The sequence below is a fragment of the Scophthalmus maximus genome, chromosome 15, assembly GCF_022379125.1.
Source record: "Scophthalmus maximus strain ysfricsl-2021 chromosome 15, ASM2237912v1, whole genome shotgun sequence".
NCBI lineage: Eukaryota > Metazoa > Chordata > Actinopteri > Pleuronectiformes > Scophthalmidae > Scophthalmus > Scophthalmus maximus.
In genome coordinates, this window is record NC_061529.1 from 13,865,127 (window position 1) to 13,890,753 (window position 25,627).

The following is a 25,627-nucleotide window of genomic DNA, read 5'->3' on the forward strand; positions in this document are numbered from 1 at the left end:
CATATGGCATGTTATGTAAAGCTCAGGGTGGATTAACCCTCTTCATGTGTAAAATAACAGAAAAGAGCTTATTGTGAAAGATCTTTGAAATGTCACACATATTCCAAGGCCTTGAAAAAGAGGTAGGCTTAGCAAGCAGTACAAAATTACATTTTTAATCAACAAATGATCGCAAAAGCACTGATGCTTTGACTACTTTGATGTTTCAGATTGAATATCACTTTAATTGGCTTCTCAGGGATTACATATTATGGCCATGGTACATTGCTGCAAGTTTTGGAATTAATGCAAATCTGCAATAATCAAAGCCACTAATCTTTACCTATGAAAGTAGCTGCCATTTTGAATAGGACTGCGCAAAGGTTTATGCTATAGCTGCAAATTATCAGAGACAAGGGAATGTCCGAATCCCTATGAGATCTACATGTTGAAAGTATGGGACTTTATAGCATGTCAATAGCTGTTTTGTGCTTGGAGAGATGCTGCTACCCGCCCCCGATTCACAAAAATAAAACCTAAAGGCAATCCTGACAAAATAGACAATCAGCCCATTTAAATAATTTCAAATCATCAGTGTAAGCAAACAGTAGCTGAACTCCGCACATTGGCGAAACACTATTAACTATTTAACATACATTTACATATAAGTTCATCAAACCTTCTCACAGAGTTCCCTTTTTAACTGTTAAAATGCACCTTTTTTAAGAAAGCATCACCCATTTATTATCAAATTCAGTCAGTATTAAATTTAGCAAAAATATAAAACAATGTGAGCGCATTCAGGGTAATAGCAAAAGGTGAAAACTTGCTATAAACTTCTGCGTTAACCACAGTGGTGTTGTCAACAAGGGCCAAACATTTGCTACTCGATGCGCAAGTTTGGCTCACATTTCACAGCTCTGCTGACGGAGACATGTGCCATCTAAAGTTATGCAAAAACCCCATGCATAATATGAAATAAAGTAATGCAATATAAAGTGTCAAACTCTCATTAAATGTGCTTTTTTTGATGGAAAACAGAAGCAACAAGTTCACTCACTTGGATTCAGTTATTTGTTACCAAATGATGTAACTACTAACTGAAGCCAAGTTAGTTGATGACACAAAGAGGTTCAAAACTGGAACACAAAGTGTTTTCTTCTCCGGCAGCGGTTAAACTCACCCTCTGATTTCATGATTAAGGGGTTTATGGTTTTGGTTGAATGTTCATTTAATGCTCTGCTGCTTTAAGCTACTGTATCATCCCCTTGGATTCACTGACCAAAATGGGGGGAAAAATGTCTCCTCCTCATCCAGTGGATCTTTCCATCCGGTTACTAAGGCAGCTGGATCAATGTCATGGCAACCTGGCCTGGTTTAGATGTTGGGAGAAGATGAGTGTTGCCGCCGCTTGCCGCCCTCCACACCTCACTTTGTCAGGGGCCAGATGTCTTGGGCAGGTCCTGGTTCTCAGCCAAGTGGAGCTTTTGTCTGCACACAGCCACATCAAGGATTCACACAAAGGGGCTGAACCAAAAATATGATTTAAATCCAGCGTCTGTGCCCCGGAGTGACTCCCATAAATAAACACATTGAATTGGGGAAAGGATACATCGAGGTGCTCAGCTCCTCCAGCTGCGGAAACAAAAGGAACAAAATGGGTGAGAGATTGTATTGAAATTGCAAACAGCCATAAATAGAAAGTGCAGTGACACTACAAGGCGCCAATCGCTAAATGTGACAGGACAGCCCGTGTGTCACGCCGATATGAATTAAATTCCCAACATCAATACAGTGTTTACAAAGAAAAGTCCCTTAGCAGCCGGTCTGCTCTGAGGCACAGTTATCCACTGCTGCTACAGCAAGGAAGAGAGTTAGTCCTGGCAGCTGCGTCCGTAATGAGGTAAAAGTATTTTTCTCACCTCCCTCACACAGCGCTGCTACTGACCCACAGAGAGAACACCAGCCCCCAGGCGGGGGTAACCAGGAGCCTCACAACACGCTAACAATAGAAACTCTCCGCACATCACTGTTAGTGCTGGATGATAATTTACATTTGGACACACCAGCAGCTCCGCAGAGCATTTAACCGTTTCAATGCGTGCCCTGATGGTTAAGAACAACGTGGACTGTCGTTATTGAAGGCCTTTTCTCACAGCAGCTCCCGGTGTTAATATTAACATTGATTATATTATTGATGCAATAACTAACTGCGCAATATTTATATTTAGTCTCCATGTGCAACTATTGCTACTGCTCTGTATATAGTATTTATATACCTTTGTTTTTTATTATTATTATTTTTTGTTAAATTTTGTACATACTAACCCTTTTTTGTAAATTTCTTTATATATTCTTCTGTCCACATTGCTGCTGTAATGCCCAAATCTCCCCATTGTGGGACGAATAAAGGTATATCTTATCTTATTTTATCTTATCTTATTACCAGGAAGTGAGTCATTTCTATTTTTTTGCTTCTCTTCCACTTCTTTTTCTACTTTCTCAAACCCCAAGACGATGTTGTGTTTTGTCCACACACCAAAGATATTTAGTTCACTTTCGTAGAGGAGCAAAGAAACCAGAAAATATTCACATTTAAGAAGCTGGAATCAGAGAATTTTGACTGTTTTTTCTTAGAGAACACTTGAACCGATTAATCGATTATCAAAATAGTTGGCGATAAATTTAGTAATCGATTACTAATCGATTAACTGCTGCAGCTCTAGTCCCGACCAAACAAGGTAGTTGTACACCTTCACGACCTCCTGAAAACTATGATTAACCACGGTAGGGATGGCCCTCTGTCGCTGTGGTCTGCAATTACGTTACTGAGCAGGTGTTCCAGGTTGTGGTCGGAGGCGCACTTCCTCTGGTCCTCTGAAAGCTCCTCCACGTGGCTGTCGAGGCTGAAGTGCAATCGCGCCAGCTTCTCCTGCATCTCGCGCACATGCTCCAGCTGCTCGAAGGAGCACACCTTGCCTAGAAAAAATGGAAACGGTTAAACCAGCCTTTTTTTTTTTTTATAGCACTTCAAGTGTAATCTCTTTGGGTTGCAGGGGGATTACAGCAAAGTCCAAGGTGTTTCCATGGCAGCAGAGGTGTAAAAATAGCACGGCCGCTATTTGATTTCAATCTGGTTCATGTAACAAAGCCACTTTTCAACCGGCCTCACTTTCAGCCCGTAACAGAATATTCCCTCGGCGGCCCGGCTAATCAAGCTAGTCTTACCGAAGGCCTGCAGTTTCCCTGAGTGGAAGTCGTTGAGGAGGTTGAGGAGCCCTCCCTCCATCTCTCGCACGTCTGAGACGTCTGTGAGGAAGGAGTGCTGCAGGGGGGAAGACTGGACTACTTTACTGGGCCCTGCCGGCTGGGGGGCCCTGGGCTTCTCTTTGTGGGGCCTGAGGAAAGACGGACAGAAAACATCACTGTCTACCTCTGTTTCTGCTTTTGTTTAAATTTCCCTGGACTTAGAGTCTTTGGTAGAGATGCTGCAAACTGAATGATCTCACATTATTTCATTTAGCCATTTCTGTGTTGGAAAATGAATGAACGATGAGATTTGTGTTTTCAAATAGAGGATTTTCCTGTTGCTCATAGGTACAAACCTGGTGGTCTTTGGTGGAGCTACGACGACGGCTGCGAACACCTCCCTGGGCTGTCCCGGAGCACCTATGGACCTCTTGTACTTGCCTCTGTTCTTGGGGGAGGGAGGCTGCGGTAGGCCGAGAGAGAAGGTGGCACTCTTGCTGGCGGGCAGGACGGTGAGTTTGCGGGGGTTGATGGGGGGAGGAGGGGGCTGCGGGAGGGACACCTTTGGGCTGCGCTTCTTGCGTTTGTCTTCCATTGTCATTTAAGTGATGGGGACGAGGCGAGGGAGCGCTCACTGCCTGCCTGGTGCACAGGATGTCACGGAACGACACAAACGTAGGACGTCCAAAACCAGCAGCCTTCCCCTCCGTTAGAGAAGGGCTTAGTGGAGGACACTGCAGCAGAATTTGTGCTGCAGCTCAGAATTGTCCACACTGCAAAAAAAAACACACCACAACAACAACAACATAGCATTAAGTGACGCTTTCATTTAGTGTAGCGTCACAACGTAACCACTGCTGTGTATCTGGCTTGGAGAAACCCATCAGCAGAGGGAGTTACTACATGTTGATAAAAAGCAACAGAGCAGAAGAGCCTACCACAAACTTCCGTACCTAATTGCATTTGGATGGAAGTTTTTTGAATGGAAGCACTTTTCTCCTTGGTGTAAAAAAAACGTAGGAGTGAAACTGCAGCCTGGAGAAACAGTTTTAGAGCAGCCTCAAAGTGGGAATGCCCCCCCGCAAAAAAGAAACCTTACCCTGTAGTGAGCTCTGATTTAATGATGAATGGCTGAATGGACAGACAACTGACTGGACTGTGGCACAAACATGTCTACAGTATATATTATACAAACAGACTGTATGTGCATCACTACTCAGACAAATGGGTGAATGAGAAAATCAATGCACTCCACCTTTAATGGGACTTTAAAGGCCAGTATAGAGGCTCATCTACAGTACAAACAACAAGAGGAATAGATTCCCCTTTACAATGCAGAGAAATGCAATAATACATTAATAAATATTAAGGTACAATAGTATAACAAGACTTGTCTTGAATTGCACTTGAACTGTATCAGATCACCTTTTTCCTCTGGCTCTCTGCAGCTTTTGCAGTGGTTTCGCTGCCGTGCAATTATTACAGCAGCAGTGGTTGTTTGTGTTAGCCGGGTTATTATTATTAATATCATAAATGACTATATTAATGCTGTTATGTCGGCACAGAGCTTAAATGACTGCCTTTTTCTTCTTTTTTTTACCCCTTTACGTCACATGAAATCACTGTCACAGCATCTCGTGTCCGCCACAATGCGCCAGCCTCCGGTCGAAGTAGAATCCAAAGATGGCCACTCCAGTCATACACACAATGCCAACTTTGATCTTTACGTGCAACACATCGCTACTGCAGAGAGTGTGGTGGTTGTAAGAACAAAACACGAACAGTCGGTTCCACTGTACAGTTATATTCTGTGCGCGGGTAAAGCAGATGTATCGTCTCTACGGATGACAAGAACACAAGACTTACCGAATCAATTACGCACCAGAGAGCAAAGCGGCGGCGCACGGCGTCACATTTCTCCTCCCGGGGTCTAAAAATGTCCACATATACACCTCATATGAATAAACCCCTTTCTACCGTATATACACTAGTGGTGTGTTACCACAGAAGCAGACGTGTAAATAGATAACTGGTGAAATGTAAAGCGCGGCACCGATGCGCCCGGAGCCGTCGTCCTCTTTATGCGTCTTAAAGGGCCAGTGTCCCGCGCTGGAGGAGGCAGATCCGCGGGGCCGGTGGCACCGTCCGGTCAGCGCAGTGAGCGGCAGGACGTTGTGTGCTGCGGCTGATCACCGATCAGCTGCTGGTGGTCCCGTGAAAACATCTCGCATACGTCCTCATGTATAGACTAGTGGACGGTTATTGACCTGAGGATAACACAACCAGACCACACGGTGACGCCAATGTTTTCCAATCCCTCTTTCTAATTCTCTATTCTAATTGTCATTTAATCACTACTGGATATTCAGGGATGACATTTCACCACGCAATCTAAAGCATTGAAAACAATTAACTTGAAAAACTGTCTATCTCAACTCAACTGGTTTGCTTTGTTCTTTTTTAAAATGTCCAGCAGTCATCTCACGTTTTTGCAGTTTCGAAAATCTTATTCTAATTTTGGTCTCACAGATTCAGAGAAAATTAAAGTGTCCGGGTTTCCTGTCACTGATCTGAACTTCTTTCTGGGGATCATATGACGGTTGAGTATAACCTGATGGGACAGACATTTTGGTGTGTGGATGTAACTAATCCAGTTTGAGCTTTTTTTCCCATTTTACTCAATGATCAACTTTTATTTCATTTTTAACTTCAATTTGAGGAATTTAAGAGCAAAATTCAAACCACCTATATTCAGTTAGATGTTTTTTTGAATTGTAATGTGTATGACACCATAAATTGAGTGATATTGGACCATATGATAGCGCTGGGATTCAAATTTGCTTCCATATAAATAAAAAAAATTGCTGCATAACACATTAAATATTGTAATTCAGAAATTGTACAATAATTAAAATTACCATGCTCCAGCAATGAAGTGACTAGTGCCAATTGTAACCTAAAAATTTAAACAAGTAAAATCTTTGACACACAGTGGCCTCTTGTGGTGAGAATAGAAACAGGTTAAAGACCAAAGTAAAACTCAAAACAACCTTTGAAGTAATACAAAAATATTTCTTTTTATTATGGCAGAACTGAACAAAGACGTGACACAAAATGCAGTTTATAAAATACGGAGCTCTGAGGCGTGTTTGTCTTGTTCCAATGTGAATGTGACGGACAATAACTTAAATCTTAACTGACTTTCTGGTCTGATGAGCTGTTTGAGTACGAGTATGCCTTTCCCAGGACTATTCTGTCTCGCAGAAGTTTGAAGAAGGCGTAGTAGTTGCTGAAGAGAATCAGAGCCAGCGATATCGTCTGATGCCACTTTTCTGAGCATATCAGTGAGTAGAGCTGGTAGAATATCATAGCACCTTCCAGGATGATGAGTATGTTCAGTATTCGTAAAGGCTTGTTGAAGAAGAACTAGTGGATGGAAGAAGACAAAAAGAAACAAATGTTTTACACAACAGGCTATGAGAATACAGCCTCTTGGAGATCTCTATGGCTGCTTTCAGACATGAACTTCTGAAAGTGTCCGGAAAACTTTGGTCTGGACATTTTCAGGAGTTAGCCTTTCACGTATGACAGAAGCAACAGGAGATTGTCCGTTGTCCAACAGGAAAATTGATTCTGTGGCTTCTCTGTAGAGCGTGATATTTTCCTTCTGTGTCTCACATGGGCTCACTTGGACATTTTCCGGAATTTTGCTAGGCTGGCAGGAAAAGTTCCAACATTTATTTTTTAGCACCGACATCACCTTCGGTAAATCTCAGGAAAATGTCCAGACCTCTGTGCATGTCTGAAAGAAGCTTACGTCTGCTTTCGTTCTACAGCACCTGTTCATTTGGGAGTATACTCACATAGAAGCGATAATGGGACACGTCTGATGGAACTGCAACATTGTAGTGGCCCATGGCCTTGTACACATTCTTATTATGTTTGACCAGGACTCCTTGTGGCCACATGTACTCCTCTGTCCAACTGTGCAAAAAATGAGGCAGAAGAGTGAGACTAAAATTAATTCCAGATGGATCTTCTGTCGAGTTCTAGTATATGAGCTGTACATACATGTGCTGAAGGACATTGGAGCAGAGGGAGGGGTCTACTTTCTGCCAGCAGCCCAGGTGAGCTGCAGCTTTGTGAAGCAAGTCACAGTATCGAGGTGGCAACAAGTGCCTCATAAGGATGATGGACGTGCTGACTGACACCAGGATGAAAAGTTCACAAGACCAGCGCTTGTCCACGTACTGTGTGCTCTGAGGGAAAACACACCAGGCGTAAAGGTGTTAACATTGACGATATTCAGGCACACTGAATGATTTGAGGCGACGCTTAAGAAGTCGTACAGTTTTTTTCACCTTGACAAACCAGACGGGAACAAAGGCCACGTAGTAAGCACTGAGCATCGAGCTGACCAGCACCTCCTTCATCCTCCAGTTGAAGTCCATCTTCAGGTACTCCACCTCCTTGCGGATGAGGTCCGGGGAGAGGCAGCAGGCGTGCGTTGGCATGGCCTGGACGCCGTACAGCTGGCTGGTGTGCTGCTTCCACGTCTCCTTCAGCACGGTCAGGTAGTCCCTGCCCCGGCCCACGCTGCCTACCTCTTTGGAGCCGATGCTGGCGATGGGCGAGAGCGGGCCGACTCTCCGGAAGTCACAGTTCAGCCGGAAGAACGGAATATACATTCCAAACCTGTGGGGGGAAAAAAATGACTGATGAACTTTGGCTGGACCTGAAGCCTTCCTTATAGATGGATGTCATATACACACACACACACAAACACACACACACCACTCTATGTGAACTAGATGAATTACTAATATTTACTACTGTTTACACAACAGCATCCAAACAGAATTTGCTCTCAGGCCCGCAAGGAAATGTGTGGTACCATCTCAGCGCAAATTTCGACAAGCTGCATTAATTTATGAATATTTCATAGACCAAATCTTACAAGGAAGTGTTTCAAATGAAGGCCGCACTAAAACACTCAAGGGATTACAAACAACCAAGCATTAAACACAAAATCATGCCTACTCACGGGTAGCAGAGGAAGAGCAGGCTGAGCACAGAGTAGGTTCTGAATAGGTAAATGAGGGAGCGGCACAAGCTCCAGCCCGTCAGCGTTAGCACAGCAAACCGAGCCATCACCAAAAAGATTGAATGGGGGAAGGAGAGTTTCCCGCTCTGTGATGCCTGGAAGAGAAAGAGGATTCACAATAGAAAAGCAGTCTCTAACAAAACTATTAAAAAGCACAGACCACATGTGTTGTGAGAATTTCTGAAATCCGGTGATAAGGCTCCAGTCTCCACAGTAGCTTAGGTACCGCAGAATAACAGAGTTGTTGACCTAATGCTAGGGTTCATTAAGTTTATTCAGCAGGTTCAAAACCTTACGTCCATGAGTGAAAGAGAGTGCAATCGTGAAAGTAAAAAAAACAACTTTCTTACCTCTTTAACAATTGCTGCAATCAACCTCCTTGCCAGGATGATGACTGTGAACACCAGCATGTTATAATCAATGAGGTGGAAATTCTGTAAATAAAAAGACTGCTTCAGGATTATTGCTCCCACTGTGCACAAACCCTAAGCCCCTAAATTATGATGAGCATCAGCCAACACCTTACCGCCGAGTACTCACCAGTGACGTGTGTGAGGGAGGGTGAGAGGGGGGGTACCACCACACAGTCTTGTAGATGTTGACATAGTGGACAAAGAGGCCAATGAGGTGGCAGATGAAGAGGTGGAGCTCGAACAGCACGTTACAGTCCACCGACAGCTCTGGGATCTTGCAGTGCTTCAGGGGAACGACCGTCTGGGCGGCAAGCGGGGGGCTGGACATGCACGTCCCCGACCCGTTCCTGCACACAGAGCAAAGGGCTCAGAGGATCCCGAAGAAGCCGTTCTTAAAAGTTGTTTTTTTTTCTCATGGTGCAGCACAGGTGCGTGTGAACATGAACAGCGCACCGGGGGACCTGGCTTACCTCGTACGAGAGCGCACCCCCGTGACCGGGGAGCTGGTCGAGTGGTTGCCGTTGCTGACCGAGCCGGGCTCGCTGCTCAGTGGAGGTCTGCAGTACGTGGTGCGGTTCGCCCCTCTCCTTCCACCGGCCATCGCAGACACACCCACGGCTCCCTACTCTCGGCTGCCTCGTCTAGTTCAGTGGCTCTCCTCCTCTTCCTCTGTCCTGTGATTTCTCTCCACCTGTTCACGAAAAAAAAGAAAGAGGGGGGGGGAGCAGATTATACAGACAGAAAAAGACTGGCAGGGATACAGCCAACAAATATGCACTCGAGTTTACTGAGTATATCGGTATAAATGCTGCGATACATTTGGATGGATTTACCTGCACAGCATCAGTGATGAATTGACATTATTTTTTGGCAGTGCTTTGATTTGACACAGGGCACTGACGATGAGAGGAGTGGTGCACAGAGCCAAAACAAACACAACAGATATGCTTCCTTGGAATTCGAACACCTCACCACAACAACAGATAGAAATGACCCCCTAAAGAAGACCTGCCGACTTGTTCCCCTTAACAGATGTGCATCACCGGCGCTTTGCGTTCAAAACAAGTCTTGCACTGGGCTTTGCATGGCAGCCCCCGAATGTGGTGCAAGTTTTGCGGAAGCTGACATTTCCAAGTTAGCTTGTAGGGCTACAATCATTTGATCACTTCGCGGGCGCTACTGTCTCCCAGGAGAACGTCCACCGTGTCGGACACGAGGCAGCAGGGCGAGCGGCAACGTGGGGCCAGTGCGGGGACGGCCGGACGCCGGTGTGTCCGCCGAGACCACGCTCCAATAAACACAAAGATCGAGGCCTAGGCTAGCACTGTCTGTCGCTAGCTAGGCTAGGCTAGGCTAGGCTAGGCTAGTTAGCTTCCGACCAGCCGAACAGGCTAGACGAGGGGAAAGCGCGAGCTTACCAGCGGCAGCGTCTCTGCGGTGTCAGTCGCTGCTCCGTCGCATACGGTGACAGTTCAATGGCGACACGTGTTCATCAGATTCATCGCGACGTCGGCGTGCGTTTCGCTGGATTTAGCGCGGACACCCATTGTTGACGTGAGGCTGGCCGCTGTTGAATTTCGGGGGGCGCGGATGTGCGTTAGCAACCTGTGGGAGGAGAGAGTCATTTAAAGGGACATTCCGCCACAACGGGGGAAAGGGAAGAGGAGGGCACAGCGGTGTGTTGATGGTTTTTAGGGAATATACTTACACGTGTTTATGTGTCGTGACGTTTTTTTACACATCGGGGCTATTGCAACTGAAAATAGTGTTTGTGTGTGTGTGTGTGTGTGTACAAGTCTGCTTGCAGTGTATCAAACACTGGCTTTGTTGCAGTGGTTGGTCCCATAAACACTGAAGGGAGGCACCTCCGTGCTTCTCTGTTGCACAAGATTTATCATGAACCTTTTTTTTTTCTTCTCCAGCTGCTCATAAATGTACTTTGTCCACACACACTATGCAGTGTTCCACAGGGTCTTAAGACTGTTATGGGAAATGGCGCCAGGCCAGTGAAAGTGTTCACCCATGAACTCAAATTATATGTAGGTTTAGATTACTGCCTAACATCAACCAATGGCTGTTTTTTTCAATTTCTATCTTAACAGGTGAAACCCTGAAAAGAGGGATCACAGTGAACCTCACATCTACACGATCTTTGCATATATCTTAAACCTACCTGCCAACTTTTGCTCACATTATTAAACATGTGTAAACGTTGAAGTAGAAACGGTATGTGAATTTAATAAATTTATCTGTATTGGGCGATAATAAAAAAGAATCCTGGAAGGTTTTTGAAGCCTCTTTCACTGGTCTTCTCTCCAACACTCCAGTATAGACTCAGGTTTGGTATTATATACTTCTAAACTCGGTATCAATAAACGCTCTACATCTAATCTCCTGAGGTGTACAATAGATAGTGTAAAACATGGCACGATCTGTGAACCTGCTTTTACTAGGAATATTAGCAAAACAACAAGTGCACAGGACTTTCTTTTGGTTAATCTCCCTCTAGTTCCTTGTCAGAAAAAAAATCTCAAGTCAAAATATAGTAAAACAAATGCATTCATCTAGGACAAGACTGCCTAAGCTTAATGTTAAGCGGGGTTTTCTGATCCAGTCCTGTTATGATTATCATTTAAGGATAGATGTACTGTAGAAAGAGACTTCTTACAAAATATTACATGAAAACACAATTTACATTTAAAAACACTTTATTTCCTTTTTTAAAAAAATATGATCGGTAACTGTCTTTAGTGTGAAAAATAGTGTAAATCTTCATTTAAAAGGTTAAAATTCCACAATGATAATACAAAAGAAAAATCCTAAAAATAAAATTAAAAAAGGTTTATTCCGATGCTTCAGCCATATTTTCAGTACAGCAGAGTATTTTCTCAGGGAAGGAGTTGACACTCTCTCTGCACTCGTAAAACCAGCAAGATCCCTTGTGGAATCTGTATTGAAAAGTGATCAGTCTCAGAGCCACTGCGAGGCCTCTGCTCTTTCCGGGAATTGTGAATGAACCTGTTGAAGACAGAAGACGTGAATCAGCATAACAGCAACATTCAAGGGTAAAGTTCATCTGCGTTTTTTCTTCTATACTAACCTTAAAAGGCCCGACAAGCTGGTGTTTATTATTTCAACTGCACCTCGAAACTTGTGCGTCAACCTAAGAGGAGAAACAGAAATTAGATCTCGGACAAACCAGTGCCATCATGCACACAATGGACGACACGCATGCAAGACTAATTTTACACTATAAAAGTATCATGCAACTCAAGCTGAAGGGGTTTTTTGTCCACCAATGGGATGTTTTAACGCTTTGAGTGCAACTACTAATTTTCATTAATCTACATTCTACAGAAATAATCAAGATGGAAATTGTTACGTATTGAGTGAAATGACAGGACCATTATAGTTTTTTTTATTTGAGCAAGAGTTGCATCACAACCATTTCTGATTGTTTTGTACGGCTTATTTTGCTCGGAATAACTACTGATAGCATAATTTTGTAGTTTCAATGTTTTTGATACCTTTTGGATGACTTGCATTACTTGATATTTTGCACAGAAAACAATACAAAGATCTAACAAATGAGTGTTGGGGTTAGTTTTACCTTCTTGTGGCGATCTTTAGGCTTTTAGAATCCTCTCCACTGCGATTTTTTTCTTTTATAAAAACCAGCCCGCATGACTTTGCATCAAAGTCAAGTAAGGTCCCTGCAAGCTTGATTTGAAATACTGTTGAAATTCAGTTATTTCAAGTGGCTGAAGATGCATTTGCTCTCTTGAGAGCTTGAAGAGATACACTAACTAAAGGTTAATGACAATACATGTTCAATCACTATCATTCTCAAGTCAAACATGTATTTGGCAGCACATTACCTCAATGAATGATGAGCTTTATTTTGTTTTTTTGATAATACAAGTGTCACTTAGATGCGTTTTGAAAAACAGACGAAGAGGATAAGTTCAATTGCAATACACTGCTTTTTTTTGGTCGTTTTTAAAAAAAACTCAGGCTGACGTGTACACACAGCTTATTCAATGATGTTGAGAAACTGCCGAGGACCACTTTCACCAACTGAAGGCATTCCTTTGGTACAACAAAGGCAAAATACCATGTTTAAATTGATTAAAAAGAAACTAGAAACTTTATTGAAACACGCACTGCAGAAAAACATTTTGGGATATATTTAGGATCCTATTTAGCCAAAGGTACACAAGAATTATGCATTTTGGAGACGGCACGGCTTAAAGCATACACAGTTGTCCTAAAGTTATGTACAAAATATTGAGTTGGCTGCAGTCTTCCTTACACAGAGTAAGGATTGTTAATCGATAATTCAAGCTCTAAAAGAATTAAGTCCAACATCAGCGATGATTTTTTCAAGGAATAACCCGACAGATTGTAATATACCAATTATAAAGTATGGCCAATACAGGAATTTCTTTGTCAAATGGAATTCAATTGTGTAATATTGTATAACTTCACACAATAATAGATTTGTATTGTAGAATAATCAAATTGTTTTAAATCGTAACGGCTCAGGGCCGTATTGGAGTTTGCGTCTCAATCTATTCTAGTTAAAGTGAAGTTACATTGAGGCATTACGATTCATTATTGTCCAGTCACGGAGGACTTTTAACATGCAGCCTACGAGAAAAGTGTTTATCGCCACAATCACAGAAACTGAAAAGTTAACCATCAAATACCACTAAAATGTAATTTCTTCCTTTACGGTTTATGTCACTAGGACCTTAACTGTCAACTACGCAACTGAAAACAAACATTAAATGGAAGCAGATAAACAACGAAAAGGAAAAATTTGCATCCATGTCTCTCTCCTGGCACTCTATGATACACCCACCAAAACACCTGTACCGAGTTAAAAATAAAAAAATAAAATAAAAGCATAAAAAAGGGAACAAACGGGAGGGAAATTACTTTTGAAAAGTTAAGCAATTTACAATCGGAGACAGTTGCCATAGCAACTCTCTACCGGTAGCCGTTCAGTATCTTCCGTAGGGATGCTCTCTGTACGACCCCTTCGCCTGCCTGGATTGGGGGGCCTTGCCTCCAGCCCCGGAGTTGGACCACGAGTTGTCCCACTCATCTTGAGCTGCAAGGAAAAAAAGAAGAAAAGAAAATCTGAGTGCGGTAGACAGAAATTACAAGAAGAGTGCTTCTCCCCGGGTGTTACATTGCTTAAACAAAAGAAAACTTGATGACAAATTCAAAATCTTACCGTAAGGCTCATAGGATGACTCCTGGGCCTCCCCGTGTCCATAATCGTAATATTCAGTATCTCTGAGGACAGATTGCAAATTGGTGTTAGTACAATTAACCCCGAATGTAGGTATTGTCAGGCCAAACAGGCAGATAGATAGAGCCCCTTAAGATATATGTTGACTTACGCAGGCGCAGACTGCTGATTGTAATAATTGTCATATCCTTCATAGGACGCCTCTGCGTAGGAGTCTTCATATGGAGGCTAAAAGATAAAGGTTAGGCAATGTTAACCCACACTGCACCCAGCAACAGATCACCTATATTTATCGTGCTACAATTAAGGCAAACCCCCCCCACCCCCCCCAAGAAACTTACATAGTCCTCATAGCCATCAGCTTTGGGTTGTGATCCTGAAGAGGGAACTTGGTGTTGCTGGTGGGACATGGCTGCGGAGGGGAGCATTCTTGGTGCCCCGGCAGCAGGGGGTCTCGAGCGGGGAGCTGAGCCTCCTCTATTAGGAGCAGAAGGTGGACCACCCCTACCAGTAGGTGCACCTCTAGGAGCGTTGCCCCGTCCTCCAAGTCCTCCTCCACGTGGAGCACCACCGCGCATTGCTCCTCGAGGACCCCCACGTGGCATTCCTCGTCCCCTAAGAAAATGTAATCCGGTTTGTACAATTGGATTAACAAAACATTGATGATCTTTGCTGCATGACATCCCAGTGAGAAAGTTTATGTGCATTTACACATTTATAAGCAATGTATTGCCACAACATGTCATGGCAGATTGTCGTAATGAATCAGGATCCTACCTTGGTCCTCCAGCACCAGGGGGTCCACCTCTGCCCCTTCCAGGGTGACCACCTCGTCCCCTGCCTGACCCATCCTGGGATCCATTCAGGAAGTGAGGATCCATGTACTGTTCGTGCTCACCGGGTTCCTACAGACGAGACAAAAACTGTAAAATAACGCATGACATTCCCCTGGGTTAGAGAAAGAAGAACTGCCTGCACACATGTAAAAGGGTGACACAGAATATCTACGTTCTCATAGACACATACCGGGATAAGGAACTTCTTGACCTCATCCATGGCATGAGCCATGCGCAGATAGGCCTCGGGGATGGGGGCTGTCACCTCAATGAACACATGCAGCTCCATGGACAGGTGAGCATATTTAGCCTCCCCGCCCTTCCTCAGCTCCTCCTCCTGACAAACAAATCAATTTATAATCAACGTACAAAACATCGGTCACAGATATACCGGATTACTATTTAATTAGGATTTGCAGGTGAGGGGTTGTACTACAAAGCGAGTTCAACATAATGTAAAATGATGACTCTGGTGGTGATCTGATTGGTCAGTAGTTGGACTGGTTACTGGCTTAGATCTCTTTGATCTCAAGTTAACAGCTGAGCATAGGTCACTGTGGCAAGAAGAGAACCAGCTTCGTCAAACCTGAAGTTACCCCGATAACAGCAAAACTCCTACCTTATTCTTATCCCTCATGGAACCTTTTCCCAGAACTGAAATCTTTGCACCCGTGTCCTCCTGAAGTCTCTTGATCGTGCTGCCCTGAGGTCCCAAAAGCTTGCCAACAAAGTTCACCTGTAGGGGGGAAAAAATTGCAGCATTAGATTAGTCCACTACAGGGAGAAGACCACCACCAAGTATGACCACAGGCTGAAGTAAAGACAAAACAAATACATATGGCAGTACAATTCAGTGAAGAAAACAAATTCCTATGATGCATCTTTACCAAGACTATAAGCTGCTCACAGTTCTCGTGCTGCGGTTGGATGCACCCAGGTAAGTCTATTGTGTAAGAGCAGGAAGGGAGTGATTAATGTTTTGGTGCATCCAAAAACCTTGCACGTTATCATGATGCCAGTGCCTGGTTGATATTACAACAGGAACGGTCTCAGACTTTTTTTCTTTTTTAATAACACACCTCATAGTAAGGTACTGGGCACATTACTTGAATAATTGTGGTACAACAAAGCTGGTGGAAGGGAAGGTGCGGGGGGGCTTCAGTTTTATAATTTGGTCTTTTGAGTGAGGAAGCTGATAATTTAAAAGTCTATATCAGACTATATCTTCAACAGAGACCAAACCCTCTGGCACAGTAGACGTGAAAACAACGGTGGTTGAATGAAGGTTAACTCTTACCCGGGGGTACTGCTTGGTGGGAATCAGTACTCTCTCCTTGAGTTTTAGATTCTTGGTTGCAAACAGGTCAAGGTACGTCTCCTTCTCTGGCTCCTTCTTGGTTTCACCCTTTTGGATCCTCTCGATTTCTGCAGATGAAATGGGTTTTTTTTTAAAAACATGTGGCAGATGCCATGACATCTGAACTCAGTGCATAGATGTGCATTTCCAATGTTAGCCAAAAATGACCCCCATCTCAGCTCTTTGAGTTCAGTCTTAAAATGCATATCGCGGCCACCGAACACACACAAAGCATTTATTTAGCACATTAACATACTGTGTAGCATGTGTGTAGCATGTGTGTAGCATGTGTGTAGCATGTGTGTAGCATGTGTGTAGCATGTGTGTAGCATGTGTGTTAGACGTGCTGTGGCGCACTGCGCCCTGCGACTCAGTCCCTGAAGCTAAAGGAAGCTAACCAAGGGAAGGTTGGTGTTAGCGCGCGGTGCCAACGTTACACAACGACGCCGACTTGCAGCGGCACACGAAGAGAAGGAAGTCGCAAGTGTTCTGGAAACCGCCGAGTCAACAACACAGACCCAAACACAGTTTTATCCACAAGAGCTTCACCCACATCCACGTGTTCGCGGCGCCATTGTTCGGGCCGCGGAGCCCGGGGCCGGCGGAAAGAAGCCAGGCCCACGAGACGCGCCGGCTCGCCTGGGTTAGCCTCCGTGAGCCTGCGAGCACACACACACACACACACACACACACACACACCTGCAGAAATGAGTTTCATGGCGTGAGTGAAGGACGAGTCCAAGCTGTCCTTCTCGGCCAGGAGCTCCGGGAGGTACTTGGTGTCTTCCATTTTGATTTTCTTCTGCGCGGGGCTTGCGTCTACGGCGGACTCAGAAATGCTCTTGTTAGCATTCGCTTGGCTCATACTGCAACGACACCGGCCGGGCGAGCGAAGGAACGAACGAATCCGTGCTACGTGCGTTGATGGAGGAAAAACAAAAACTAAACGGCCTCAAAACGAAAAAAACGGCCGCCGAGTGAGTAACGGTAACGCGGGGTCACACAAAACCTCCCGGCAACGAACCGCTCTGCTCCGATCAAAGGACAAAGGAGGAGAGATGGCGCAGCTGCATTTGAGTGTGATGGGAGGAAGCGGCGCTGGTGCGGACGGTGACGTCACCGCCGGAGAGCGGCCGCGACCCGGCGAGGCGCACATTCACTCTGCGACGTTTACCTTCTTCTCCGTTTCTATCTTCTCTTGTCGAATCAAGTGTGAATCATTGTCTTTTATTTATTCAACTTGTAGCAAGTCATTCAACAATGGCAAACAAACGTCACTGCAGTTACTGCATTCTAGAAGATGGCACAGAGATATTTTATTTCTGTTTGGAAACAGAAGGGACAATGTACAGTAATCAACATTCACACAAGCTGAAAGAAGAGTTTTCCCCGGCAGCAGTCCCTTTGCCAGATGTTGATGGGCATCCTGCAGTGATAAAAAAAAAACAAAAAAACACCACAATAATAATACAAGTTTTAAATAAACTACACTGTTGCAAAAACCAAAACATAAAACAGTAGTTGCAATGGAACCTCATTTTGTATGGGCATGCAAGTTTTCTTTTCTTTCCTGCTTTCATTGTATCCCACCATTTGGTTTGGATTGACTCCAAAGACATCATCTGGTAAGTAAACCTTCAAAGGAGAGCTATAATCCAAAGATCACAGCAGTGTCTTGTGTAAAAGAACTAGAGTGACCTGCTGCAAGTGTAGTACTTGCTCTTGTGTTTGGTCAGTGTCAATAAAGATGAGTTGCAATGGGATCTTTTTTCCCCTCATCCAGACACTATTGCTTTGGATTACCTTTAGCCGGCAAATTTATTGAGAACAGCGCTAAGAAAATTCCTGGGATTCTTTGGTCAAATCATGAGCACAGACATGAACGTTCTTATCTAGTTCAAAGGTGTTTTTGAAAATATACTCCTATTATATTTGATGTCTCATTACATACCGTGTGCTTTGATCATGCTTGCCAGATCCCCATAGTTCACCGCTGGCTGTCTTTGATGTGAAAACATCAGCTGGACTTGTTGAAGTTTGGTGGGAAAGGGAAGTGACAAAACGCTTACCCAGACCTACTCCAAATCGAGTACATCATAAAAGCACCAACAAAAACCCACGTACAGCTGGGACACACTGACTAGATTTAGATTAAAGCACATTTCTAAGATGAGTAATAACGTGTTGCACTTCAGCTATCAGCCTCATGTACACTAAAACCCCTTGTTATTCTTCCATCTTGACTTAATAAAAGAAATCTTCATATTAAATTATGTTTTCTCAAATTTCAATCCTTTGAATAGGTAGAGACACACCATGACTCAACTTATATCAACCATGTTATCCTCAAAAGACATGGCTTTCTAATATATATATGTATGTAAATATATAGTATATTGTTTGTTTGCAGGTTCAAATAATTAACATTATTTGTTCATATTTGCTATGTAATTATTAGTGGTATAAATAGTGATATGTTTACATCTATGTCCTCCAGAATGACTCCTCATCCACAAATTAGTGACAAACCAGCGACCATGTAATGAACCCCACGAGAATTGTAAAAATTTGCTCTTTTATTTACAATGATCAATAAGGCATCAACATAACTTCAAATTTGTCTTAAATAAGAATTTGCAAAAGCATAGCAGGTAAAACTGGGATGACAAAAAATAAATCAGTTTTACTTTACAATAATAACTCAGTAAAGAGTAATATTATTCCTCATTTACATTTAAAGTTATTTGATATATGAAATAAGGCATTTTAAGAGATATCAGTGTCATAAAATTAATCTGCAAAACGTAAGAGAAGTAGTAAGTCAACAGTTCACCCCAGAAGTAGAAAAGCTGATTTTTTTAGGTTCAATAATCAAGTCAATAATCAGTGCCTTAGATAAAAAAGGCCACTAAAATTGGCCGTATAGATCTTCGGTTCCGAATCGAACCAAATGAGTGTGATCTGCCTCAGGAGTTGTCAGATATCAATAATGGTAAATATCTCTGGTTTTTCTATGTCATGTATCTGCATTGCGGAGTAAGTGATGGCTTTCACTTCTGTTCCCTGGAATGACAACACAGGACATAACACTTAGAATGAATGCACTAAAATGATGTACTTTTCATTATCAATTTCAGCCCTTTTTTTGTTAAGTATCAATCAATTCATTTGCATCACTGGCTCACCTGAGGATGCTTGGCCAGAGAGAATTCTTCACCCCACCTTTAGTAAACAAAAGATAAACTAGGTTGTGAAAGAGCAGCTCTTGGTAGAAAAATAAAAGTATCTAAATGGAGCCTTCATGTATATGTTATCAGGAAACAGGTATCCAGACTTACCCAATGGAACGGATCCTGAACCGGATTCTGTCTATGTGCAATACTTTGACCTCCTGTCAAGAGGACAGCAATAGGAAACAAAAGATTACTATATAAATACAACATAAAAACTTAAGGTGTTTTAACAGCCAATTCAATGTTTGAATAAAATGATACACTGCAGTTTAAAATAGCTGGACATTTCGAGTCTATCCCAGCAAACATGCATAGTGCAGGGAAACACTAGCACGGGTTGCCAATAGTAAAAGCAACTGTCAGTTAACAGTCTTTTTTCTGTTTGACATTATGTTTATGTATTGTGGGACACCCATGTGAATGTAGGGAGAACACACACGCTGCACACAGAAACAACGTGACCACAGACCAACATACTCACCCTGGGAATAAAGAACAGATCTGCACTAAACTTGTATAACCAGTCGTCTAGGAAATGGAAGAGAAGAGACTCCATGTCTTCACCTTTGGAGAAGGCACAATGCGAGAGAGGGGGGGGGGGTTTACATCGATAGAACTGGTGCGCTTGAGGCCTTTTGTCGAACGGACGGCGACACTCACCCTCTGATTCCACGTCGACAGTATCGATCGGTTCCACCGTCTCTGTGTCTGTCATGTAGCCGAACATGCCCATGGCACACTGCTCGAAGGCTTCTTCCAGACTGTCTCCCCAGGAGTGGATTCTGGGAAGAGCAGAAAAAAAAATCGTGCGATATAAAGACGGTGACCGGGCGGAGAACAACAGACAAAAACGCTATCTGACAAACACTTCACACAGAAACTGAAGCTCACTCACTGTACGTCTGCTGTGTGATCCAAATCTGTGGAATCAAACACAATGACATGATCACACAGAGCATATGACACCTGTATCCATATTTATATGTATTATTATTAGTAGTAGTATAAGTAGTAGTTTTGGATTCAAAAATGTGAATCTGCTTTGGCAATAACATGTTCTGTCCATGTCAATAAAGTTAATTGAAGAAAAAAAAAGGTTGATATTAGACCAACACAGAGCAACTGAGGAGAAACAACGAGAGTGTGTATGACGTATGCCAATAGTTAAACCTCATTAAACATGAAATAAGCTATAACATAAACACTGAAACGAGTTTCTTACACTTTCTTTAAGGAGTAAAAAACAAAAACAGTAGCGCTAAGCTGGCTGCGTCATTCACACTTACATTCATACTTCCTGTTGATCGGCGGGTATTTGGACTTGACGGCTTCCTGTGCCTGTGTCAGGTCGAGCTCGCGCTCGTTCATTGTGGCTACGAGTTCGTTGTTTGACGCCTGAATATGAGAACGAGTCCAACATCCACCGTGTCGGAGTTACGACAACCCCACCGCGAGTCCCGCTTCCGGATGTAGTAATAGGTGGCTGCGACGAGGACTTCCCGTGGTCGCTGATTGGCTGCTCGCGTTCCACGGAGTTGGCGCCATTGCAACCTTCCGTGCTGTCTCCATAGAGGCTTTCTTCCCAGAGAAACAACTCTTCTGTGTCAGGATTAGCGGTGTGACCACGTCGCAATGGCCGATAAAGACGGTAAGGGTGTTGGAGAGACGACCAAATGTGTGTATGTGTGTTTGTTGTCCAGAGTGATAGGAGGCACGAGTGGACGGTGGTTGTTGGCGCGCCGGCTAGCATCTCCGTTCATTGTTAGAAACCTGCCAGCTCGCTGTTAGCTGACGTTAGCGGCTCGTAGGCTGGGGTTTAATTTACGAGTGCAGGTAAACCAATTGTTCCTTATGTATCGAGGTGTTGCTCAGGCCACCCACCGCACAGGCTTAATTAGGAACGTGCATTTGCTTATCAATAACAACACCTCGTGCTGCAAGCCAATGTTGATTCAACCAGGGGAATTGCAACTGTACCCAACTGTCCTCCAGTTCAGTCCAGGAGAATCAGACTCTTACTTTTGACCTGGTCTTGACCACTTTGTGTTGTTGGTGAATGCCACTTTTGCAGCCGCGTTTGACGACGCCGTGGAGGAGAGGGTGATCAACGAGGAGTACAAGATCTGGAAGAAGAACACCCCTTTCCTCTATGACCTGGTCATGACCCACGCCCTGGAGTGGCCCAGCCTCACAGCCCAGTGGCTGCCGGACGTCACCAGGTGGGAGTTTTGCCCTGACACTCGTGCAAGACACAACGAGAGAGAGCGAGAAAGAGCCCCAGGGTGATGTATTCTGTGTTGTGTTCCTCCTCACAGGCCGGAGGGTAAAGACTTCAGTGTGCACAGGCTGGTTCTGGGGACGCACACGTCTGACGAGCAGAACCACCTGGTGATCGCCAGCGTGCAGCTCCCGAACGACGATGCACAGTTTGACGCCTCTCACTATGACAGCGAGAAAGGAGGTGAGGGGATGATATTTCATACTTCGACTGTCAGTCTAATAATCAAGCTATCATACAAGTTGTTGTGTCAGGATGTTGTGGCCGACAGTTCTCAATGAATGAATAAAGTGAAAATCTTCTAAAATCTTTAATGCTTCAGAAAGTATAGGTATGTATTTTTGTTTTTAACATTTTCTTTTAAATGTAGTCCACCGTGTTTGCATATAATACCCCATTTACCCTTGTGTAGTAAAATATATTTGTTTTGTTGTTTTTTTACACATGGGAATTAGCAAAATCCCCAACATCTCCCGTTTATGTCGTTCTCTATGTCAGAGTTTGGAGGCTTTGGGTCTGTAAGTGGGAAGATAGAGATCGAGATCAAGATCAACCACGAGGGAGAAGTGAACAGAGCCCGTTATATGCCTCAGAATCCTTGCATCATCGCCACCAAGACCCCCACCAGTGATGTGCTGGTCTTTGATTACACAAAGCACCCCTCGAAGCCCGGTAAGAACACGGCCAAGACACATTCTCCGAAGAGCTTTCGGAATCTTGTCCCTGCACCACTTCTGTTACATTGAATTTGTTGTCGTTGGAAGACCCGTCGGGAGAGTGCACCCCCGACCTGCGCCTGAGGGGCCATCAGAAAGAAGGCTACGGCCTCTCCTGGAACCCAAACCTCAGTGGTTGTCTCCTCAGTGCTTCTGATGATCATGTAAGTAACCTGTCACTCTCTTCTTCTCTGTTCTTTTTACAGTTTTTTTTCTTTCTGACCCATCTCTGCTCTCTGTTACAGACAATCTGCCTGTGGGACATTAGCACAGTGCCCAAGGAGGGGAAAATAGTGGATGCTAAGACCATCTTCACGGGCCACACCGCTGTGGTAGAAGACGTCTCCTGGCATTTGCTCCATGAGTCACTGTTCGGTTCTGTTGCCGACGACCAGAAACTCATGATGTGAGCTGCGCAAGATCTCTACGCCAGAATTCACTAACCTCTGTGATGACTTGAGAAAAAACAATGCTGTTGAGTTTCAAATCTTTAACAATTGTTCCTTTCTGTGTTTTGGCACAGCTGGGATACGCGGTCGAACAACACCTCCAAGCCCAGCCATGCAGTGGACGCCCACACTGCCGAAGTCAACTGCTTGTCCTTCAATCCTTACAGCGAGTTCATCCTGGCCACTGGCTCTGCAGATAAGGTGGGTCCGCGCTCTGTACAGCCGTTACACAGCAAGTCGCTGTACACTGATGCATAGTCTATTCTTATCCTCTCCGTATAATGAGGTGGATCAGTGACAGCAGACTACTTTTAATTTTAGACGGTGGCTCTTTGGGACCTGAGGAACCTGAAGCTGAAGCTGCATTCGTTTGAGTCTCACAAAGACGAGATCTTCCAGGTAAGAAGTGAACCTCTGATCAGCTACATTCAAAGTGCTTTTCGGAAAAGCTTCAAAAGTTTGTAGTTGTCAACCAACGTTTATAAATATAAATGCATAAGAAATTCAAGTTCGTAGATTTGTAATTGTTTAATTTAATTAGGAAGAGTTGGTCTAGGTGGTGAGACACTGAATGAAAAGGGGCATTTGTGAACTTCAGTGTACAGCTGAGAGCAGACAACTGCATGTAAAACTCAAAATTCCCACACTTTGTGAAGTTATACAATGTTGAACCCAAAGCGGATTGAACAATAGCAATCCAGGCACAATGCAGTTTCCAATAAGAGCAAGTGGTTCATTAACTGTCGTTGTTTTTTCGATGGAAGACGACGTAATCTCTTTATCACATGCACTGAAAAACAATGTTTTCTGCACGTGCAAACTTAAAACAAATGTTGATTTACAACTACAAACTTATTTCATATTTATTAACGTCACAAACTCATAATCTGTTTGACCTCCAAATTTGAGCACATGGATCTGAACTTATCTTGGGAACACTGGCCAGCAAGTTAAAAATGGAAATTGAGTGTAGTGGAATTGGGAGCAAAATTTACTCTGCAGAGGAAGTTATGTTTTCATGCCTGTCTTGTCTGTTGGTTTGTTTTTTGGATTGCGCAAAAAGTACTGAATGGATTTTACTGACACTGCCAAGAAAGATCCCACTAAATTTTGGCACAGATCAAGGGAATTTCCCCCCATTTTCTTTAACATAAGTGAGATATTTTCACCAATGTCCCAGGGAATAATGCATCCATCTTAATGGAATAAATCAGGCATATTTAGGGGACTGATAGGGGCAGCGTGATTTCATTTTAAGGCCTGTTGGGCCTTGGTGGAGGTATGCTTTCTGAGTGCCACTTTAGTTATGTGTATGATTATGATTAAAAGGGGCCATTGTAAATACAGAGCAGCCAAAAGGCAACAGTCAGCCAACTGTTGCTGAAAACTTTTAAGTGTCATTGGTGGTATATGGCTATTTGTTTTTTAGTTTTATGCTGATGAAATGCAACATCTGGCCCATCTCATCGCAACAGGTTCAGTGGTCTCCTCATAACGAAACCATCCTGGCCTCCAGCGGCACGGACAGAAGGCTCAACGTCTGGGACCTCAGTAAGATTGGAGAGGAGCAGTCTCCAGAGGATGCAGAGGATGGCCCGCCTGAGCTTCTGGTCAGTTCTATGGTGGTAGTGTGTGTGCATGCAAAGGTGATTTAAAATATAAATATATATATATTTCAAGGGCTATAGTAAACCCCCCTACTGTTTGCCTCTAGTTCATACATGGAGGACACACAGCTAAGATCTCAGACTTCTCTTGGAACCCCAACGAACCGTGGGTCATCTGTTCTGTATCAGAAGACAACATCATGCAAGTCTGGCAGATGGTAAGAGCTGTGACACATGGTCGAAGTGTCATGTTCATTTAACTAAATGGGATCATAAGAACAGTGAATATAAGACTCAAGCTCTTGAGATGTTTGATATTAAAGTGCATTTATTACAGCAGGACTAGTTGCTAAAGCAAACATTTCTAAACTGTTTCTCCAACAGGCTGAAAACATCTACAATGACGAGGACCCAGAAGGTGCTGCAGACTCAGAGGTCCAGGCATGAGTCCCGGCTCCACATCTCGTCGTTCGACCTGCTCGTCAAAAAACGGATCACTTTTCCAGAGTTGAGTGCAAAAGCAGCAATGTGTTTTTAAAAAAAATACATTTTGGGCAGCAGTTGTTTTGTAGAAAAAATTAAAAAAGGAAAAAAGATTTTTAAATGCTGCATTGCCATCGTGTTGTGACGTATTTAAAATACAGTCTGTGTCGGTCAGATTTTTTTTAGATCTTTTAGTTTTTCAAACTCTCATCCTGGCTTCTAATGATGAAACCATCACACAGGAGTCCCTCATCATCCAAGTTTGCATTTCGATGGTTTACTTTCTTCTCGATTAGTTGTTTTGAAAACATTTACATCTACAGAGATCCATTTTTAATAAAATTGTACATACAATAGGGTTTTTTCCTTTACTTGCTTGATATTCGTTGTAGCAATTTTTCCAGGTTGTGCGTTGTCACTTTTGTTTGTGTTCTCTTTTTTTCTTTGTCATTATTTTTCCTGTGCTACATCTGATCTCTTGTGTACTTGTATATTCATAATAAAATATTTACATTAAATCTGATAGCCTTGTTTCTTAAAACAGCATGTTAAATATTAAGTCCCATGTTAAAATAAAGATAGGAAAAGAAAAAAAATAAGATTTAGGGCTACCAAATTATGGAATGGCTTTTCCAAGGTGGCAGAAAACTAAAAGTTTTCTCC

The 25,627-nt window shown here is 43.4% G+C and overlaps 5 protein-coding genes across 10 annotated transcripts; 1 reads left to right on the forward strand and 4 right to left on the reverse strand.

Moving 5' to 3' along the window:
* Positions 1 to 665: 665 nt before the first annotated feature.
* On the reverse strand, positions 666 to 5,431 carry ccdc28b (coiled-coil domain containing 28B). Of its 3 annotated transcripts, XM_035610908.2 has the most exons (6): positions 5,095 to 5,425; positions 3,585 to 4,001; positions 3,208 to 3,377; positions 2,804 to 2,958; positions 1,592 to 1,614; positions 666 to 1,470 (listed from the first exon to the last, which is right to left on the reverse strand). In XM_035610908.2, the coding sequence occupies exons 2-6, from the start codon at positions 3,827 to 3,829 to the stop codon at positions 1,416 to 1,418; spliced, it is 648 nt and encodes a 215-aa protein (XP_035466801.1). In that variant the 5' UTR covers positions 3,830 to 4,001; positions 5,095 to 5,425; the 3' UTR covers positions 666 to 1,415. The 3 variants fall into 3 exon arrangements, with proteins under 3 accessions (XP_035466801.1, XP_035466800.1, XP_035466799.1); XM_035610907.2 differs by having other exon boundaries at positions 666 to 1,614; positions 5,111 to 5,431; XM_035610906.2 differs by having other exon boundaries at positions 666 to 1,614; positions 5,095 to 5,431.
* An 848-nt stretch (positions 5,432 to 6,279) lies between these two features.
* tmem39b (transmembrane protein 39B) lies at positions 6,280 to 10,360 on the reverse strand. Of its 2 annotated transcripts, none has more exons than XM_035610889.2 (9): positions 10,164 to 10,360; positions 9,216 to 9,436; positions 8,873 to 9,092; positions 8,683 to 8,766; positions 8,273 to 8,427; positions 7,590 to 7,923; positions 7,300 to 7,487; positions 7,092 to 7,212; positions 6,280 to 6,654 (listed from the first exon to the last, which is right to left on the reverse strand). In XM_035610889.2, the coding sequence occupies exons 2-9, from the start codon at positions 9,344 to 9,346 to the stop codon at positions 6,421 to 6,423; spliced, it is 1,467 nt and encodes a 488-aa protein (XP_035466782.1). In that variant the 5' UTR covers positions 9,347 to 9,436; positions 10,164 to 10,360; the 3' UTR covers positions 6,280 to 6,420. The 2 variants fall into 2 exon arrangements, with proteins under 2 accessions (XP_035466782.1, XP_035466783.1); XM_035610890.2 differs by lacking the exon at positions 10,164 to 10,360 and adding an exon at positions 9,579 to 10,108.
* Positions 10,361 to 11,435: 1,075 nt separating this feature from the next.
* Positions 11,436 to 17,340, reverse strand: LOC118286436 (KH domain-containing, RNA-binding, signal transduction-associated protein 1). 2 transcript variants are annotated; one of them, XR_004785386.2, is made up of 11 exons: positions 16,898 to 17,340; positions 16,139 to 16,266; positions 15,461 to 15,577; positions 15,032 to 15,178; positions 14,783 to 14,910; positions 14,347 to 14,620; positions 14,157 to 14,233; positions 13,988 to 14,049; positions 13,687 to 13,861; positions 11,846 to 11,908; positions 11,436 to 11,763 (listed from the first exon to the last, which is right to left on the reverse strand). XR_004785386.2 is itself a non-coding variant. In XM_035610894.2 (9 exons), the coding sequence occupies exons 1-9, from the start codon at positions 17,061 to 17,063 to the stop codon at positions 13,752 to 13,754; spliced, it is 1,209 nt and encodes a 402-aa protein (XP_035466787.1). In that variant the 5' UTR covers positions 17,064 to 17,339; the 3' UTR covers positions 12,620 to 13,751. The 2 variants fall into 2 exon arrangements, 1 of the variants encoding a protein (XP_035466787.1); XM_035610894.2 differs by lacking the exons at positions 11,436 to 11,763; positions 11,846 to 11,908 and having other exon boundaries at positions 12,620 to 13,861; positions 16,898 to 17,339.
* LOC118286435 (histone-binding protein RBBP4) lies at positions 15,639 to 25,482 on the forward strand. Of its 2 annotated transcripts, none has more exons than XM_035610893.2 (11): positions 15,639 to 15,778; positions 21,503 to 21,650; positions 21,747 to 21,892; positions 22,208 to 22,381; positions 22,474 to 22,589; positions 22,671 to 22,831; positions 22,949 to 23,075; positions 23,196 to 23,273; positions 24,350 to 24,484; positions 24,589 to 24,699; positions 24,866 to 25,482. In XM_035610893.2, exons 1-11 carry the CDS (start codon positions 15,769 to 15,771, stop codon positions 24,926 to 24,928), a joined length of 1,269 nt encoding a protein of 422 aa, XP_035466786.1. In that variant the 5' UTR covers positions 15,639 to 15,768; the 3' UTR covers positions 24,929 to 25,482. The 2 variants fall into 2 exon arrangements, with proteins under 2 accessions (XP_035466786.1, XP_035466785.1); XM_035610892.2 differs by lacking the exon at positions 15,639 to 15,778 and adding an exon at positions 20,801 to 21,079.
* Positions 18,755 to 20,911, reverse strand: zbtb8os (zinc finger and BTB domain containing 8 opposite strand). Its single transcript, XM_035610909.2, has 7 exons — positions 20,718 to 20,911; positions 20,327 to 20,351; positions 20,092 to 20,213; positions 19,913 to 19,995; positions 19,537 to 19,589; positions 19,384 to 19,420; positions 18,755 to 19,261 (listed from the first exon to the last, which is right to left on the reverse strand). The coding sequence occupies exons 1-7, from the start codon at positions 20,797 to 20,799 to the stop codon at positions 19,175 to 19,177; spliced, it is 489 nt and encodes a 162-aa protein (XP_035466802.1). The 5' UTR covers positions 20,800 to 20,911; the 3' UTR covers positions 18,755 to 19,174.
* Positions 25,483 to 25,627: the final 145 nt, after the last annotated feature.